Source organism: Prionailurus viverrinus, unplaced genomic scaffold, assembly GCF_022837055.1.
Source record: "Prionailurus viverrinus isolate Anna unplaced genomic scaffold, UM_Priviv_1.0 scaffold_45, whole genome shotgun sequence".
Taxonomy (NCBI): Eukaryota; Metazoa; Chordata; class Mammalia; order Carnivora; family Felidae; genus Prionailurus; species Prionailurus viverrinus.
Window position 1 is genome coordinate 1,447,251 of NW_025927610.1, and position 16,682 is coordinate 1,463,932.

The 16,682-nt window shown below is 63.5% G+C and overlaps 1 protein-coding gene across 1 annotated transcript; it reads left to right on the plus strand.

Moving 5' to 3' along the window:
* The first annotated feature begins 392 nt into the window (after positions 1–392).
* Positions 393–12,430, plus strand: LRPAP1 (LDL receptor related protein associated protein 1). Its single transcript, XM_047847284.1, has 8 exons — positions 393–660; positions 3,900–4,044; positions 6,757–6,881; positions 7,759–7,879; positions 8,099–8,257; positions 9,240–9,322; positions 10,690–10,866; positions 12,124–12,430. The coding sequence occupies exons 1-8, from the start codon at positions 442–444 to the stop codon at positions 12,184–12,186; spliced, it is 1,092 nt and encodes a 363-aa protein (XP_047703240.1). The 5' UTR covers positions 393–441; the 3' UTR covers positions 12,187–12,430.
* The last annotated feature ends 4,252 nt before the right edge of the window (positions 12,431–16,682 follow it).

Consider the following 16,682-nt stretch of genomic DNA (forward strand, 5'->3'; position numbering starts at 1 on the left):
GCTCCCTGTCGATGCCGCCGACACGGGAACATATCTAAAGTTTCAGCCAGACAGGGTCCCCATCTCTGAACCGTCTACTCTCCCTGCGGAGCAGATGGGACAGGGGCCCGGGGCCATCCTGGAGTCCGCGGCGCGCGTGGTCAGGGCTCGACCCTCACTCAACCTCGCAAACCCAGGGAGGGCAGCCCAAGTCGCACTCCGCCTAAGCATGGGCGCCCGGCATCACGAGGCCGCGGCGTGGTTGTCTAGGAAACACTCACGTGCCTCCGCAGGGCTTCGCGGGCCTCGTAGTCCGCCGGCGGCCTCGCCTGGGCCGACCGCACAAGGAGGGACTACAACTCCCAAGAGGCGGCGCGGCGGGGGCGGGGCCGGCGCGCGGCGGGGGCGGGGCCGGGGCCTCTTGGGCTCGGGACTGGGGGTCTCGGCTGGCGGAGGAGGAAGATGGCGTCGTCAAGGCTCGGAGTCGGGTCGCGCGGGCTCCCGCCGCCGCCGCCGCCGCTCTTGCTGCTGCTGCTGCTGCTGCTCGGGCCCTGGCCGGCGGCGGGCCACGGCGGCAAGTACTCGCGGGAGAAGAACGAGCCCGAGCCGCCGCCGCAGCGCGAGCCCGGCGGGGAGTTCCGCATGGAGAAACTCAACCAGCTGTGGGAGAAGGCCCAGCGGGTGAGCGGCGGCCGGGACATCCTGTCCCCTGTAACCCTGGGGCCGCGGGGCCGGGGCGTCCTCTGTCTCCTGCGACCGAGGGGGCCGCAGCCCGCGCTGGCGCTGTGATTCCTGCCTTGGCACGCAGATGCCATGGTTGGGGGTGGGGGTCCTTTGGGAAGACCCTGAAACTCCCTTCCGGTCTTGGGAGACCCGACCGGGGCACGTGCTACATCATCCCACCTCGGTGTCTTGACTTTCTGTGAGACTGTCCAGTTCCCGTTGGAGGCCAGTGCTTAGAGCTGTAGCCTGGGGGATGGGAACCAGGGTACTTGTGTCCACCGCTGTGGTCTTGTGACATCTTCCAGTGTTGCGACACTCCAGTGGGGGTGGCCGAGGGCTGTCCTTGGAGCTTTGGGGTTGAGCGGAGCCCTGGTGGGTGCCTCTGGGCAGGAGCCACATGTGCACTGATCCTCTGTGGTCGGTGTTGGCCCTGCTCAGGGGTGCCTGGTGTCCTGGTGGGGGGACACGGGACAGGATGGGGGGGGACATCCTGAGCAGACCCACAGAGTGCCACACCCCGTTCTGAGTGTTCCTATCGGGTTCTTATCGTGGTCTTGTGATTAAAACGTGTTGAAGCCTTAGTCCTCAGAGGTGGGAGGGCTAGAAGGGGAGGGGAGATGGAGTCTCCTGTCCCCTGTTCTCTGCACGCCACATTCCTCTGCTCCAGGTCGGACTTAGGAAGGGCAAGCTAAGGTCCCTGTCCTGACAGCAGCTCAGAAGCTGTTAGACCTCCTTGAATGGTGCTCTGTACACAGTCACTTCTGGCAGAGGTTTGAGTGGACCCTGGTTCCAGGTGGCTTTTTTGCCCCTTTATTGAGATATGACCGACGTATGAAAAAGTACGCATTTAATGTATTCATCTTGCTAAGTTTGAAGTTAGGGACACAATTGTGAAACCATCCTCCCCACGAATGCCGTAGAGATATCACTTGTTTCTGATGAGTGGCTTTCTTCCTGTGTGTTTGCTTGTCTCTTAATTATTGATGATTTACTTACCTGTTTAATATTGAACAGGTTCTGTTTTTGCGTTTGATTTTCTGCTAACTAGTTCTTTTCCATGTGAGGCGTTAACATTTAACTAACTTAAAGAGAGTAAAAGAATCTGGGGAGTGTGCCAGCTGTTTGCATATGAATTCTTTTCCTTTTCTCCTCTTTTTTTGAAAACTTTTTTTGGGGAGTGTGGTGGGTGCGGCCAGAGGGAGAGAATCCCACGCAGACTCCAAGCTCAGTGCAGAGTCCCGCGCGGGGCTCGATCCCACGACCCTGGGATCGTGACCCGAGCTGAAATCAAGAGTCAGACCCAGCCAGCCGAGCCACCCAGGTGCCCCCCTTTTCCTCCCTCTCAGTGGGACTCGATGCTGCTGTGTCTGGGGCGTTACACGTGGCACGTCCCACACTGAACTCAACAGGCCTCGGTATTTGGGAGGAAGGGCGGCACCAGATCAGAACTGATCTTTGTGAGATGCAGCGCGTAATTCGGGCCCCCAAAGGCTTCCAACCTGAAGCGCGGTCACACAGGGGGTGTGACCGTAACGCACAGGTGGGCCCGAGTCTGCAGCTCATGGGGCTCCTGGCCGGATGCTGGCCCACTGATTCCCCCCAGGGTCCCGGAGAGGCGGACAGATGAGAAGGTAGGAGGTGAGTGGGGACCACAGTGGAGCCGGCTGGCGGTCAGAGAGCACTCCGGTCCTCTCCCCCTGAAGTCCCCAAGAGGAACGCCAGTGCCATCACACCATCCGCACGGCACTGGGCCGGGAGCCAGGCCCTCGCCGTCCTTGGCTGTGGGTCCTGCTGCACACAGCCCTGGGCTTGCAGAGGGGAGACCCTGTGGGTGCCTGGGCTTTGGTGCTGTGTCCTCGGCCTGGGTGGACTGCAGGCCTGCCTTTCCCAACTCCTCACCACCCAGCTCCCGATGTGCCCTTCCTGGGAAATCAGTGTGCCCCAAACCGTTGTCCTGTTCCTCCGCCCCGGGAGGCACGCAGGTCAGGCAAGGCTGCAGCCCCAGCTCCCCAGGGGCCTGGCGTTCTCCTGTGAGTGTCCACGGAGGGCATCCAGGTGACCACGGGGCCTGGGGTGGAGCTCGGGAGGGCAGGCGGGTGCCATTTGAGGAGACTAGGGCATCTAGGTGGGGGCACACCAGAGGCTTTGAAAGGAAGTGTTTTGGGCTTGGGAGCGGTGGTAGGGGTGTGGGTCCCGGGGAGACTAGTGCCCGCCCCAGGACAGCCAGCAAAGGAGGCAGTGAACCCACAGAGCAGGATCAAAGAAACTTCTAGAGAGTTGGAAGAGTTTCCTGCCCTAGGCCCTGCCATTCATTTGGTGCCATCTTCTTAGTCCTGAGGAACTTTCCCTGGCTGTTTTTCAAGCTGGTGGACGGGGCCTGAGCTGACAAGTCCCTGGGAAAGGCGGGAGCAAGCTCTGGGTCTCCTCTTGGCCTCCCTGGGGGTTGGGCTTCTTTCCAGAGCCTCGGGGCCACTTAAGACAGCCGCGCGGCTCATCCCGCCTCACCCCAGGCTGGGTCAGGGAACAGAGAGACAGCACCGAGAGCCTCTTGTCGTGGTGGTGTCATTAGCGAGTGGCTTGCGGGTGGGGGCATCCGTGAGCCTCGTTCACTAACTGGTTTTCTTTTAATGTGGACGTTGTCCGTAATTTAGTGAGCCGGTCTCCCCTAGTCGCGGTTTATTTTCTATCCTAGTTACGTAACACAAGGAAAAGGGAAAGGTTTCCTCCCCGTGCTCTGCATTCTGTCCCTGCATCCCCCCCACCCCCATATCGGGGGCCCCACAGAGGCCCCCAGCGTCTGGGTGGGAGGCGGGGCGTCCTGGTGCAGGAGCCGGCCCGTCGCCGGGGTGGTGTCCTCAGGAGGAACTGGCAGCCCCCCGGGGCTCAAGCCGCTGGCGGTGGGCAGGCCCTTACTGGGCGTTTCTAGATCATGCCATGCAGTGGACATCTGGTGAGGCTGGCGAGGCTCCGTGTGCGAAGGCCAGTGGTCCTCGTCCCGCAGGGCGGCGGTGCCCTGAGGTTCCCGAACGGGAGCACGTGGGACGTGTTGACTGCCCGGGACCCTGACTCCTGCTGCTCGTGTCTTGCTCGTGTCTTGTTGTCTCCGGGCCACCCTCTCTCGGGTCGCCGTCTCCGGGGCTGTCCTGCCGGTTCTTCCTGTGGCCGGTTGTCAGAAACCCTCTGCTCTCGTTCCGTAGCTCCAGCTCTCCCCCGTGAAACTGTCCGAGCTCCACGCAGACCTGAAAATGCAAGAGAGAGAGGAGTTCGCCTGGAAGAAGCTGAAGGCTGAGGGCCTCGACGCAGACGGAGAGAGAGGAGCCAAGCTCCTACGCAACCTCAGCGGTATCTTCCTTTCCTTTGCTGTGTGGGGGGAGCCCTGGCCGCCGATTCGGACGTGGTCCGGGGCGGGTCCTCGGAGGAGCGGCCTTCAGCCGTGGACACGGCTGCCGGGCCGTTTGGGGAGGCTCTCGGCAAATTGCGGGGAGAGTCAGGGCAGGGGTGCCCGGACGCACTGGCACTCGGCGGCTGACGGCCCCGGAGCTGCGTGGCCTGGGAAGGAGGCCGGGGCCACCGAGTTGCCCGTGGTCACCTGGCAGAGTCCATAGGGAGGTTCCCGGAGTCTGGAAGGTATGGGGAAGTAGATTTCAGGTCTGTACTGAAAATCATTTCTTTTTTTTCTTTTAAGTGTATTTCTGTAATTTGAGGGGGGAGGGGCAGAGAGAGAGAATCCCAAGCAGGTTTCACGCTGTCAGCACAGAGCCCAACGTGGGGCCTGATCTCATGAGATCACGACCTGAGCCGAAATCGAGAGTTGGATGCTTAACCGACTGAGCCCCCCAGGCGCCCCAAAGATAATTTTCTAACAGTTCCGGTGGAACGTAGTGAGCTGCTTGCCGCAACTATGTATTCCAGAAGAGACAGCGGGCGTCTGCCTCCATCTCCCACTGTGCAGAAGACCTGCATCCTCGGGGCTGAGAGGTCACCTTCCTCCTGTCTGGCATGACTCAGCTCGCCGCCCGCATGCCCCGGGTGCCCCACATCGGCTGTGTCTTGGGGTCTGCTTCCGAGCTGACCGGTCTGCTGTCACTGTAGCAAAGAGCAGAGAGTAGGAGTCACGTCCCTGTTCGCCTGCTCGCTCCCGAGCCTGGAGGCCAACGGCGCCCTGGCCTGTCACCTGCCCCGGGACGTGGGCGCCCTCGCCAGTCTGAGCCTGCTACAGCTCCCCACAGCGCAGCGCCGGGGCGGGGACGGTCGTGGCTGCAGGGCCGTGTGTCGCCGGGCCCGGAGGCTGCCCGGGAACGCCCCCCAACCCCTCACGCCGGGAGGCTGGCCTGGAAACACGTGGAATGCTCGTCCTCTGTGGAAACAAGAGTCCTTTCTTGAGACCAGGTGCTCTGTGTCCCCTCAGGTCTCTCTGAGGTACCTCCCGTCCCTACTCACAGGTGATAGAGGCTCAGAGGGTAGGTAACTTGTCTGTAGTCGCAGCCGTGAGCACCGCAGGATCTGAGGGCAGGGTTTTCTGACCCAGCTGGTGATGTTTACCCAGCTGCCCTGCATCTCTTAACCCCATGAGACCCCTGTGGGTTGTTTGGGCCATACTGTGCGTCTGCTTCTGCGGTGAGGAAAGCGGTCTAACTGCTGTTTTCCATGTGGCCGCACTCGAACGTGGCAAGACACATAAAAGGCCAAGGCAGGGGGCGCCTGCGTGGCTCAGTCAGTTGAGTGGCCGACTTCAGCTCAGGTCATGACCTCACGATTGTGGGTTCGAGCCCCGCGTCGGGCTCCGTGCTGACAGCTCGGAACCTGGAGCCTGCCTCGGATTCTGTGTCTCCTCTTTCTGCCCCTCCCCTACTCACACTGTCTTTGAAAAAAAGATAAAGATTAAACAAAATTAAAAAAAAAAAAAAACCAACCCAAACTGAGAGGACACGAAGCATGACTGCCCCCAGCCGGTGTTTGGGGGGCCGCTCCCCAGGGCCTGACCTGGAGCTACCAGCAGGAGAGAAGGCACTGGAGGGCCCGGGAACCTTCGTACGTCCTCCTTTCCGGAAGGAAGCAGCCCCCAGTGGATGGCGCAGGGCTGAGGCAGAAGAGCGGGAGGGCGCAGAAAGGTGGGCCGGCCCCCGTCTCCCTCGGCCTCCGTGGCCTCCTGGGCGCGGCTCCCAGCCCCGAGGGGGTCCAGTCCCGGTGGAGCCATCTGTTTCTGCGCGGGTGGCACGGGTTGCTCGCGTGCTGAGGTGATGTGGATGGACTCCTCGGACCGGCGGGCTGGAGGCCTCCCCCTGCGCAGGCCGCTGGCCGCATCCTGGAGGTGGCCCGGGAGCCTCCGCGTGCCCTCAGTCCCCCCCATCCCAGTGCCATTAGCAGAGCTGATGCCACACCTAGGGGACCACAAAGTGCAGTGTCAGACCAGGACTTGAGACAGGAAAGGGAGGACCAGGCGTAACCGGGTCTGTCCCAGGCTCGCCGGCCTCGTGGTGACCCTGGCCCTGCACCAGCACCTTAGGGAGCAAACCACACTGGACCCGTCGCCTTGTCCAGGCCGTTGGTTTTGACGGAGGGCCCTCCTGTCCCAAGTTGAGTCCTGGACGGGTGGGTCCTGTTCTGTCCGCTCTGCTGCCCAGCCCTCACCATGGCCACCACAGTGTCCCCCGGTGCCCGACGGGGACGTGCCAAGGCTCCGGCGGCCTCACCCGTGAGGTGGGCTTCCTGGTCCATGGGGCCTCTTCCGGCTTGAATGCTTGTCTCTGGCTCCAGTTCATGCTGAACCCAGCACTACAGGAATCCAGAACCCTCTGCCTTCCGGGGTGCTGAATGCAGCCTGAGACTCATGTGACGTGTTCTGAGGGGGTCCGGTGCGGCGTCCCCGCTCGGACCTGGGAGGCTGGGGCCAGGCCGAGCCCAACGACATAGTTCTCCCTCCTTCCCCGTCGCTCCTCCCCGTGCTCGGGGGCTATTGCGACTGCTCTGAGGCCAGGTGTGCAGAGCCTGGGCCCAGGGTCCTCTCGGCGCCAGTCGGCCGGTGGCCGGACGTAACACCTGTGTCTCTCCTAGTGATCCTGGCCAAGTACGGCCTGGACGGCAGGAAGGACGCCCAGGCCGTGAACAGCAACTACCTCAGCGACACCGCCGAGGACGACAGCCTGGGAGACCCCAAGCTGGAGAAGCTGTGGCACAAGGTACCCCTCGGGGCTCCCCGAGAACCCCAGAACGTGCGCCCTGGCGTTGAGAGTTAAGGGGAGCTGCTGGGGCTGCCTCTGTCTGCATGGAAGCTCATTGAGAGGGACTCCTGGGGGGCAGTGGTTTCTTCGTGGACCCGTGAGGCTGTTTTCCCATGAGGCCTCCCTGCCTTCCTGGGCCCCCGGCCAGGGAATCCCACGAGCCGTGTAGCTGCCGGAGTGGGGAGAGCAGGCCGATGACTCGTGAACACCCGGGCTCACGCGTGACACGGCTTTGTGGTTTTCTGTGTCCGGGTAGTTGGGGTTTGAGCCTGTGTGGTGTCTGGTCCAGAGAGCTGCGCTCAGCGCGGGGCGGGCGGCCGGGGCGGCACTCACCCCCTCGGTCTCCTGAGGGGGGCGGGGGCGGGCAGGTGCGGGCGGTGGGACCGGGCGGTGGCCGTGGCTCCACTCCTTCATCCCCCAGCTTCTGTCTGGACTACACCGAGTGGGGCCAGGAATCGGGATTCTCGCGCTGGTCCCTTGTCCTTGGTCCGAGGGGTGGAGCCGGAGCAAGAGCAGGGGGAGCGAGGGTCTGCTGTGGCCACCGTGTCGCCTCGGCCCCGTGGGGCAGGTGGATGGCGAGGAGGTGACTGGCCTGAGGTCCCTCCCCGGGGCAGGGGACGTCGCCTCCTCGGGGATCCTGCCGCTCCCGCACCTCTGGTGACCTTGACCCCTCTGCGGAGCCTGGTGACGTTGCTTTGTATTTTCTCGCCACGTCCCCTGGTCGGACGGTCATCGGGGCGAGAACGGCCGCCTTCTGGGCACGGGAGCCGGGGTCCCGCCTGGTCTGCGGGGCCGGGCCGGGGCGCGGGCAGGCTCACAGAGCGCGCTCCTCCAGGCGAAGAGCTCGGGGAAGTTCTCCAGCGAGGAGCTGGCCAAGCTGTGGCGGGAGCTCCAGCACCACAGGGAGAAAGTGCGCGAGTACAACGTCCTGCTGGACGCCCTGAGCAGAACGGAAGGTGCGCGCGGGACCGCGGAGCCACCCCTGCACGCGGTCCCGCCCTCGGTCCCGTCCCCGCCCCCCCCCGCCCCCCCGGAAGTCAGCAACCCCCAGAGTTCCCGGAGGGCCACCGGGGTCTGCCCCGGGCGAGTGCGCCCCAGACGGTCCTTCCTGCCGAGGGCGGTCCCGGGCAGCGGGCGCGGCGCGGCCAGCCCCTCACGGCTCCTATCCCGCGCAGAGACCCGGGAGAACGTCATCAGCCCGTTGGACGTGAGCCGCGTCAAGGAGGACGTGCTGCACAGCAAGCACGCGGAGCTGAAGGACAGGCTGCGCGCCATCAACCAGGGCTACGACCGCCTGCGCCAAGTCAGCCACCGGGGCTACGGCGCCGAGGCCGGTGAGCCGACGGGCGGCCCCCAGGGGCGGGTCCCACGCCACCCCTCGCGTGCTCCGCCCCCGCGCTGGCCCGCCGGCCCACAGTCCGCTCCCGCCCACGCCCCCTGCCTCAGCCCGTGCCGCCGGCCGGGAACCCTGCCTGGGTGCCCCTTTCCCCAGGCTTCTGGCTCGTCCGTGAGCGTCGGCGTGGCAGGTGCTTTCCTTGACCTGGGGACGCGGCAGGGCAGGTCGGGGACACGGGCTGGGGCCGGGGCTGGGGCGCCCACGCCCATGCGGTGCTGGTAACTCTGACCTCACCGCCCCGCCCCTGCCCCTCTCCACCCCTGCCCCTCCCCCTCCCTGCCTGAACCACTCCCTCCCAGGAGGGACCCAACCGACCACTCTGCTTCCCCTGTGGTCCGCCCGGTCCTTCGAGAACACTCCCCGCGAAGCCCGTTGAGGGCCCAGGACAGGAAGGGTCCGCTGAGGGAGGGGCAGGCGGCTGAGCCTGGCTTGCTCCGGGCTTCCTCCAGGGCTGGAGGACAGGTGACTGGCCCAGCAGGGCCCCCATCGCCATGTCTTCACAGGAGTGCTGGCTGGGGTCAGGGGTCCCTTTCAGGTGCTTGGTTTTGCCCTGGAGACAGGACAGGCAGCGGCCTGAGTTTCAGCCCAGAACCGTGGGTAGCCTGACAACAGTCCTGACCCAGAGGCCCCAAGACTCCTGCGCCCTCTCCCCCGACTCCTGCCCGAGGTGGCTGTGCACCAAGGGAGACCCTCCGTGTCAGAGGTGCGGGTTAATGCTCGTGTGCAGCCCGGGGCAGTGAGAGCGTCGCCAGGGCCGCGTGCTAACGGGGCCTTGAGCCACAGACTGAACGCACATGGCAACAACGCTCAGCGTGCTTCCCGAGGACACCGGACGCACGCGTGTCCAGACGTGCACGCTGCCCCGGGCATCATGGGGGGTGCCGCCGGAGTCACCCGGCCTGCTTCTGCCTTTCTGCCAGAGTTCGAGGAACCCCGAGTGATAGATCTGTGGGACATGGCCAAGTCCGCCAACTTCACTGAGAAGGAGCTGGAGTCCTTTCGGGTAAGCAAGGTGCCGGGAGACGCCGGCTCACGGTACCCGGTAGCACCTTTTAAGCTTTGGGCTGGCGTGGCGAGACTCTTCCCCGCACCGGGATTGACACAGGCCAGGGTTTTCACAGGTTTTTTTTCCCTGTTGTCCCCCGCGTCCTTCACCGTGCTGGCTGGCAGCCATGTGGGACCTCCGTGTTCACGTCTGCACAGCGCTGGCCTCCAGCGAATGGAGGGTCCGGCTCAGCTTTGGGTGCGCTGGGTCTGAGGACAGAGGGCTGGTGAGGAAGCGCGCGGGTCACGAAGGCCGGGAGGAGAACGGCAGACCCTGCCTGTGGCCCTGGCGGTGGGCCCGGGGGGAAAGGCCTTTGGGTTCCCTGAGTGTCGCCTCTGCGGGTCATGCTGTGACCAAGCCGCCACAGGCCAGCGGGTCGGGCATCAGAAGGGCACAGGCGAGAGGCCGCCGTTCGCTAGGACAGGAGCCTGGGGGTGTGGGGCTCCGAGTAGGGCCCGTGGGGTGAGAGGCCATTCTGAGATGTGGGCCCTGGAGGCCGCTGCTGAGCTCATGTGTGCGGGGTGGGCCCACAGTCCCGGGGTCAGGGAGGGCAGAAAGGGGGGCCTCCGAGGAGTCCTCGGCGGGCAGGAGAACCAGGACGCTACGGCAGGAGACGCAGCAGGGAGGGCGGCGGGTGCCCAGCAGAGGTCCCTGTACCGGCGTCCGTCTGCAGCTGGGTGGGCAGGCCCGTCCTTGTGGAGCTCGGCCCAGTTCAGAGGGAAGCATGTTGTTGGCTCTCGTGGGCCCTGGGCAGGGCGCTTGGCTCCCCTCAGAGGTCCCAAGGGGTTGACCAGTTAGCCGAGATCAGGATGTGGGGGATTAGCCAGCGAGCCTGACCCGAGAGCGCTGTGCGGGCAGGGGGGGCAGGAAGGGCAGTGTCGCAGAGCCTTCCCAAGATGGTGGCTGCTCCAGAAGGGACAGACGGCCGCGGGGACAGAGGAGAAGACCCAGGTGTCAGGCTGCATGTGGGGTCGGGGCCAGAGGGAGCCAGATGCCCGGCAGGTTCCGTTCGCTGAGGGCAGGTGGCCCGCGAAGGCCGTCAGGTTGTGGCAGGCGCCTCCGCCCGTGGGCGTGCTCCCCTTCCACCTTCCCGATCAGGTGGCAGTGGGGATGGCCCCCTGGAGCTGCCCCGTCAGGCCGCACGTGGAGGGGCTCGGTGTGTGCGCCCTCAGGGGGCAGCCCCCTGCTTCCCGCGCTGAGCCCCGTCCCCAGTGGGACTGGGTCCGTGCCCCAGGTGGGTGGCTGCCGCCCATGTTCTGGGGCAGTGGGAAGGTCTGCCCGGGGAGTCCGCTGGGGGACAGTCGGCTGTTCAAACGTTATTCTAGGAGGAGCTTAAGCACTTTGAAGCCAAAATTGAAAAGCACAACCACTACCAGAAGCAGCTGGAAATCTCTCACCAGAAACTGAAGCACGTGGAGAGCTTCGGGGACCAAGAGCACGTGAGCCGGAACAAAGAGAAATACGCCATGCTGGAGGAGAAGACCAAGGAGCTGGGCTACAAGGTGGGCGCGCGGTCTGCAGGGGGCCGGCAGGTGACCGTCACGTCCGCACCAGGACTGTGGCCTCCCGGAGAGCTTCCCTGGCCCTGCGTGTGCACCTCTCCCTCCTCTGTGTGTGTGTGGGGGGGGGGGTCGTCGGCGCCTCAGGGCGCCTGGTGGGGGCACCTGCTGCAGCCACACGCCTGCTCCCACCGGGGCAGGGCCGAGCCCTCTCCTCTGGGCCTGTTTAGAGCCAGGGACACCTGTGGACCAACTCGTACTCGATCGGGTGACCCTGTTTGGGACGTGAGCGAGGGCCCGCGCGTGTGGGGCAGTGGCTTTGGCACATTCGCGTGCTCGTGGCAGGGGGTCCCCTGAGAATCTGGTGTGGTGCGTGTGGAGGCCTCGTTTGGTCTCATGAGGATGGGAACCGTCCCAGGGCAGCGGCAGGTGGCCTGAGCAGAGTGAGGTCACTCTGGCGCCAGTTCGGTTGTTCCCGGTGACCTACAAATCACGTGCCCGTCCAGGCACGGAGGTTGGGCTCTTGACAGAGGAGAGCCCCTGGGTCAGACTCCACAGGAAAAAGAGGCAGCAGGGCAGTGTGGACGCTTGGAGGAGGGCTCGAGCCTAGGCTGTTCCTAGGACGTATGGAACACCCTGGAAACAGATGGGATGGGTTGTCTCTGGAGGGAGGGAGGGAGGCGGGATCTTCTCCTGTGCCTCTGAATCTGGAGCCGCACGGTGTCCTACCTGTTCACACTCAAACTTTTAAGTGAAATAGGGCAGAAGCAGCACCCAGCGTGTGTGTGGGTCTGTGCCTGCGTGTGGTGCAGCGTCGGGGAGGAGGCAGGTGCCCGCAGGGGACGTCGGTTCCAGAGTGAATTTGCGGAGGGGAATCCGCTGTCGTGGGGGAGGGCAGGCAAGCTTCGCTGCTGTGGGAGAAGGGCACGTGCTGGGTGGGAAGCAGGCGGAATGGACCCCGTGGGGCCGGGGCCGACGGCGGGTTCCCAGAGGGAGCCGCTTCTGAAAGCCAGCGGGGTGGACGACAGATACGTTTCTCTTGTTTTCCGGGGTGATCTGTCTCCCGCTGTGTGTCGTTAGTATCTGGTGGTGGTGTCCCAGCCGGTGTTCGCTGCTTTTGGGATTTGGTTTTGGCCGTTTCCGGATGGGTGGAATTGTAAATTGAGACAAGCAGGAAGCCCAGGGATTTGCACTCTTAAGACCGCGCGTGTGGTTGTCGGGCGCATTGCCGCTGGGCTCACACTGTGCCCTCGCTTCCAGGTGAAGAAGCACTTCCAGGACCTGTCGGGCCGCATCTCCAGAGCGCGCCACAACGAACTCTGAAGGCCGGGGAGGAGCGGGCGCCGGGCGGGGTCCGCCCAAGGACGGGCCCGGGCGCTCCGTGGCGGCGCTTGACGCGAACAGAACCTTGGAGGAGGCGTGCTGGGGACTGGCCGGGCGTCCGTGGTGCGGGAGGACGGCTCCGACTCCCCGAGTGCCCGATGGGGGCGCGTCGGACTCGTGAATCTGCCCCTGGAGATACCGCGTCCGGAAAAACATGTCGCGGGATTTAAATCGTCTGACGTGATCTGACGCGTCTTGGTGGTCTCACTGCACCTGCGTCTTGTTTCTCTTTTGCCCCCACACCTCACTCCCCGGCTTCTCTGTTACGTGATGTGGGAGGGGCCCGGGGCCCCAGGGCCCCAGGGCCACGGTCCCCCTGGTTTGACGACTTGGATTGAGTTGGGGGTGACCTGGCCCAGGCCTGCTGGGGGCTCAGCCGGCATCTCCCTGCCCACCTCTGTGGCTGGACTTGGGAAGAGCCCACGAGCCCATGCGGCCTCCGTGTCCAGCACGAGTGCCTGACTGCGTCGGGGGTGATGGCTCTGCGGGACCATTCCCTGGCCTCACGGCATACGGTCCACATAGGGACCTGATGCGCTTCTCAGAGCTGAACCTGGAAGAGGCTGGACCCCGGTGCTGCCCCGCGGCATCAGCCACATCCGGGTCTCAGCGGGAACGCTGGGGTCCGCCAAACAGTCCATCCCTTTGGCCGTCACTGCGGGAAGAGTCCAGTGCAAGGGTGGCGTGCTAACTGGGTGTGTCAGGACACGGTAAAGCTGAGCAGGGGGGTGGCCCCACCACAGGCTCCTGCGTGGGCCACTGGGCGAGGGGCGGGCCTTCCTGCTGTGCTCCCCCACACAGGAGCCTCACCCTGGGCCCCTGTCATATCTCCTGACCGGGTCTGCCGGGGTGGCCCTCCCAACACAGCGCACACGGCTCTTGCCAGGCCTGACGGGCAGGGCAGGGCAGGGTGACGGACGTCTCAGGTGACGGCCAAGGCCCAGAGAAGGGCCGGTCGCCAGGCCTCCGCACTCCAAGCCACACACATTCTGAGCGCCCCTGTGTGGGGTGCAGGGCCCAAGAGGAGGTCGGGCCCAGGACATGGGGGCAAACGGAATAGGACCTCTGACTCAGTTTACCATCCAAGAAACCGACTTGAGGGAGCTCTTGGCCTCCAGTCAGAGGTGCCAGAGAACCAGACGGGTCTTCATGGTTTGTCGTTGCCTCTGCCACTGGAGGAAGCCGGTGCTGTGTCGGGGCCCAGGAGTCCTCCCGAGTGGGTGCTCAGGAACCCAACCCCAGGTCAAGTGGACCCCTCTCCTACAGCTGACCACGTGGCCCCCCCACATTCATACACCAGAACCTAATTCCCACGGTGAGGGTGTCAGGAACGGGGCCTTGGGGTGATCAGATCACGAGGGAGGAGCTGCACACAGGACCAGGGTCCTTGTAAAAAGAGCCCCCACGTGCCCTCCACGGTGCGGGCACGCAGCAGGAAGTCTGCGTCTGTGGTCCAGGAAGCAGGCCTCGCCAGAACCCCGTTGCCCCCACCTTGATCGTCACTTCCGGCCTCCAGAACTGACAGACGCCTGCTGCTCGAACCACCCAGTCTGTCTCTGACCGAGGCATCGCTTTCTTGATTCAGTAAAGCTGGGCTTCCCTGTTTGAACTTCATGGGCAAGCAATGAGAGCCCACAGCGGTGTGGGGTTGGGGGCAGTGTGGCTTCTAGCTGGCGTGTCGAGATGCAATCCTATCATTTCACGGAAGCGTGTACCTTTCCGCTGTCGCGTAGTACTCCGTGGTGCGCTCGTTGGAGGCTTTGGAGTCGAGTTGTTTCCGGGTCTGGGTGGTAACGCAGGCTGGGAGCCCCGTGGTGAACGTCCCCGTGTGCGCATGCGCCCAGCAGGCTTCTGGTGGTAGCGATGGTCCCGCGGGATGCGTTCACCCCAGCGTGCAGGACGGCCCCGGCTGCCTTCGCGGTGCCACTGGCCGGCAGGACGGCGCGAGAGGCTTGGGGTCCAGTCTACTGGACGTTCTGGCTGCGCGTTGGAGGGCTCCGCTGGCGGGGTGGCCCGTCCCCGGGGTTCGGTTACTTTTCGAGCGCCGAGGAGGGGACGCGCGCACCCCGCAGCCCAGGCGCGCGTCTTTCTGCCCCGTGTGCGCTCACGGCTGCGGGTGCCCGAGCACGAGCCCCCCGCCCGCGGGCGAACCCGCCTTTCTCCCCGGAGCTCGCTTCTGCCTGCGCTCGACCGTCCGCACACGGAGCCCGACCGCGAGGAGGCGCTTCGCTGCGCGTGTGCGCTCCGTCCAGCGGGGCCCTGCACCCGACTGCACGCCCTCGGCCGCTGAAGGTCGGTCGGCCTGGTGCCCGGCTGCCGCCGGGCGGCCGCTTGCTTCCTTGTGTTCCAGTGCCCTCTTCATACACGCGTCTTCCTCTTTGTTTCCCGGGTTGGTGCCTTTGTGAAAACTCAAGTGACACACAGGTGTGGCCGTCCCCATTACGGTAGCTTTAGAACAAGGCTTGGAATCAGGGGGTGTGCGTTTCCCTCCCGTTTTAAAAGATTAATTCCGGGTCTTAGCATTTCCCTGTGTATCCTGGAGTCAGCTTCTTGGTTTTTGCAAAAGTGACTAGAATTTTGACAGGGGTCACCTTGAGTACGCGGCTCGCTCTGGGGAGAATCGACATCCTGGGATCGAGTCTCGAGCCTCTCGCGTTGTGTGTGCCCCGTTTATTTAGCCCGCCCTGCGTCTGTCTGTACACAGGCACGTTTTCATTACATTTCTCCCCGCGTGTTCCGTGCCGAATGCCACTGTCTGTGGTGTCTTCTCACCTCGGTTTGTGGTTTTCATATAATGACCTCACGCCCTGCGTCCCGGATCCCCGCGTGTCCGCACGCCCTCTCGTGTCGCTTCTCCCCGAGCGCCATGCCTTCGCTTGCGTGTACCCCCGAGGGACACGGGCCCGTGGGCCTTGTTCTTGCCGCGTGAAGCGTGTCACACTTGCTGTCACATCGGACTGAGGCGAGCCGGGAGCGTCCCTTGCCAGGCTCTGCCGTGGCCGGCGCAGGAGTGGCATTCCTTCCCCCTTGACGTGCCCCAGCCTTCCTGCTGGAGCCTCCGGGGCCCACGGTGTCCCTGGTGCCAAGAGTTTGATTAAGAACTCGGTTTTTAAGGCTAGATACAGGGCTGTATCTGAGCGATTTTATCTGAGTTGTCAAAACAGTTGGCGTAAAGTTGTTCCCTTGATGCCTGTCGGGTCCGCGTGGAGCCCCATTTTTGTTCCTGCTGCTGGATTCTGCTGTCCCCCCTTCCCCCCACCCCCCGGTCAGTCTAGCCGAGGCTTTGTCGAGTTTTAGACATTTTCCCCCAGAGCCGGCTTCGGCTTCGCTGATTTCCCTCCATTGTTTGTTAGTTTTCTTTCATTGGCTTTTGCCCTCTATGTCTCATTTCTGTTTAACTCGCCGCCCCTGTGCCAGCTTCTCCGCACAGCAGCTCAGGTCACTGATGGAGGACACAGATGGATGCACTGCAGGCAGCAGGTGTGATCTCCTTGTGCCCTTTGGAGAGAACACGTGCTTAGTGCACACGAGCACTTTAAAAGCTGACCGTGTACCAGGACACAGAAGATTCCAGTAACTTAGCAGCAAGGTTAGATGATACAGATCACGTTCTTGGCCCTCAGTGCAACAAAGGAGGCCCTCAGTAACAAAGAGACAATTTAAGAACATTTAGGAACTTTAAAAACACACGTGGGCCAAAGAAGAAATGCTATTTGAAGTTAGGAAATACTTTTAATTGAATGTCAGTGAAATTACTACACATCAAAGGGGGGGGTGTGGTCAGAGTGAGCCTCCGGGCAAATGTGCAACCACAGGTGACAGTGTGACTGGGCTAGGGGCTCTAACTCACTGCAAGGAGCCGCCACACTGGGGAGTCGGCCTCCCTCCTGAGGAGCGGTGGAAATGGGACAGCCTGGGACGATGTGACCAGGGCGAGACAAACCACAAGAGCCCAGGAAGGCAGTGCAGTGCGAGACTCCGCGTCCATCCCGCGGATGTGGACATCCAGGGCCATGAGCTGGTGTGCGGTGGGTCCCTAAGGGGAGGGCCTCCACACGAACCTGGACCCGTCCGCCTGCCCCAGGAAGTGGGGGCTGGCTGGCTCCTGTGCAGAGGGGGGGACTAGAGGGCCAGAGTCCGTGCCTGGGTCCTGGGCCTCAGACCACAAACAGCAGGTCTGGTGTTTCTGGGCCGGCAGACGTTAAAAGAACCCTTTCTGGAAGGAACTGCCCTAGTTCTCAAACCCAAGCATAATTGTTCACAAATGCAGAGTTGAAAATAATCAGGCACGAAGACGGGAGTCACACAGGCAGCCACAGGCTGAAGACAGATTGGAGTGACCATGATGATCCCAATGCGTGGGGATACAGCAGTCCTGTCGTTGTTTGTTTACGGAATACAGGACAGACTCAGAACTGTCTCCAAAAACAAGCTAA

Bases quoted from the DNA above. Each gene is read 5' to 3' on its own strand.
- LRPAP1 (XM_047847284.1), top strand. From the start codon at position 442: ATGGCGTCGTCAAGGCTCGGAGTCGGGTCGCGCGGGCTCCCGCCGCCG. The intron at 661-3,899 runs GTGAGCGGCGGC...CTCGTTCCGTAG, and splicing joins TGTGGGAGAAGGCCCAGCGG to CTCCAGCTCTCCCCCGTGAA. The intron at 6,882-7,758 runs GTACCCCTCGGG...GCGCTCCTCCAG, and splicing joins TGGAGAAGCTGTGGCACAAG to GCGAAGAGCTCGGGGAAGTT.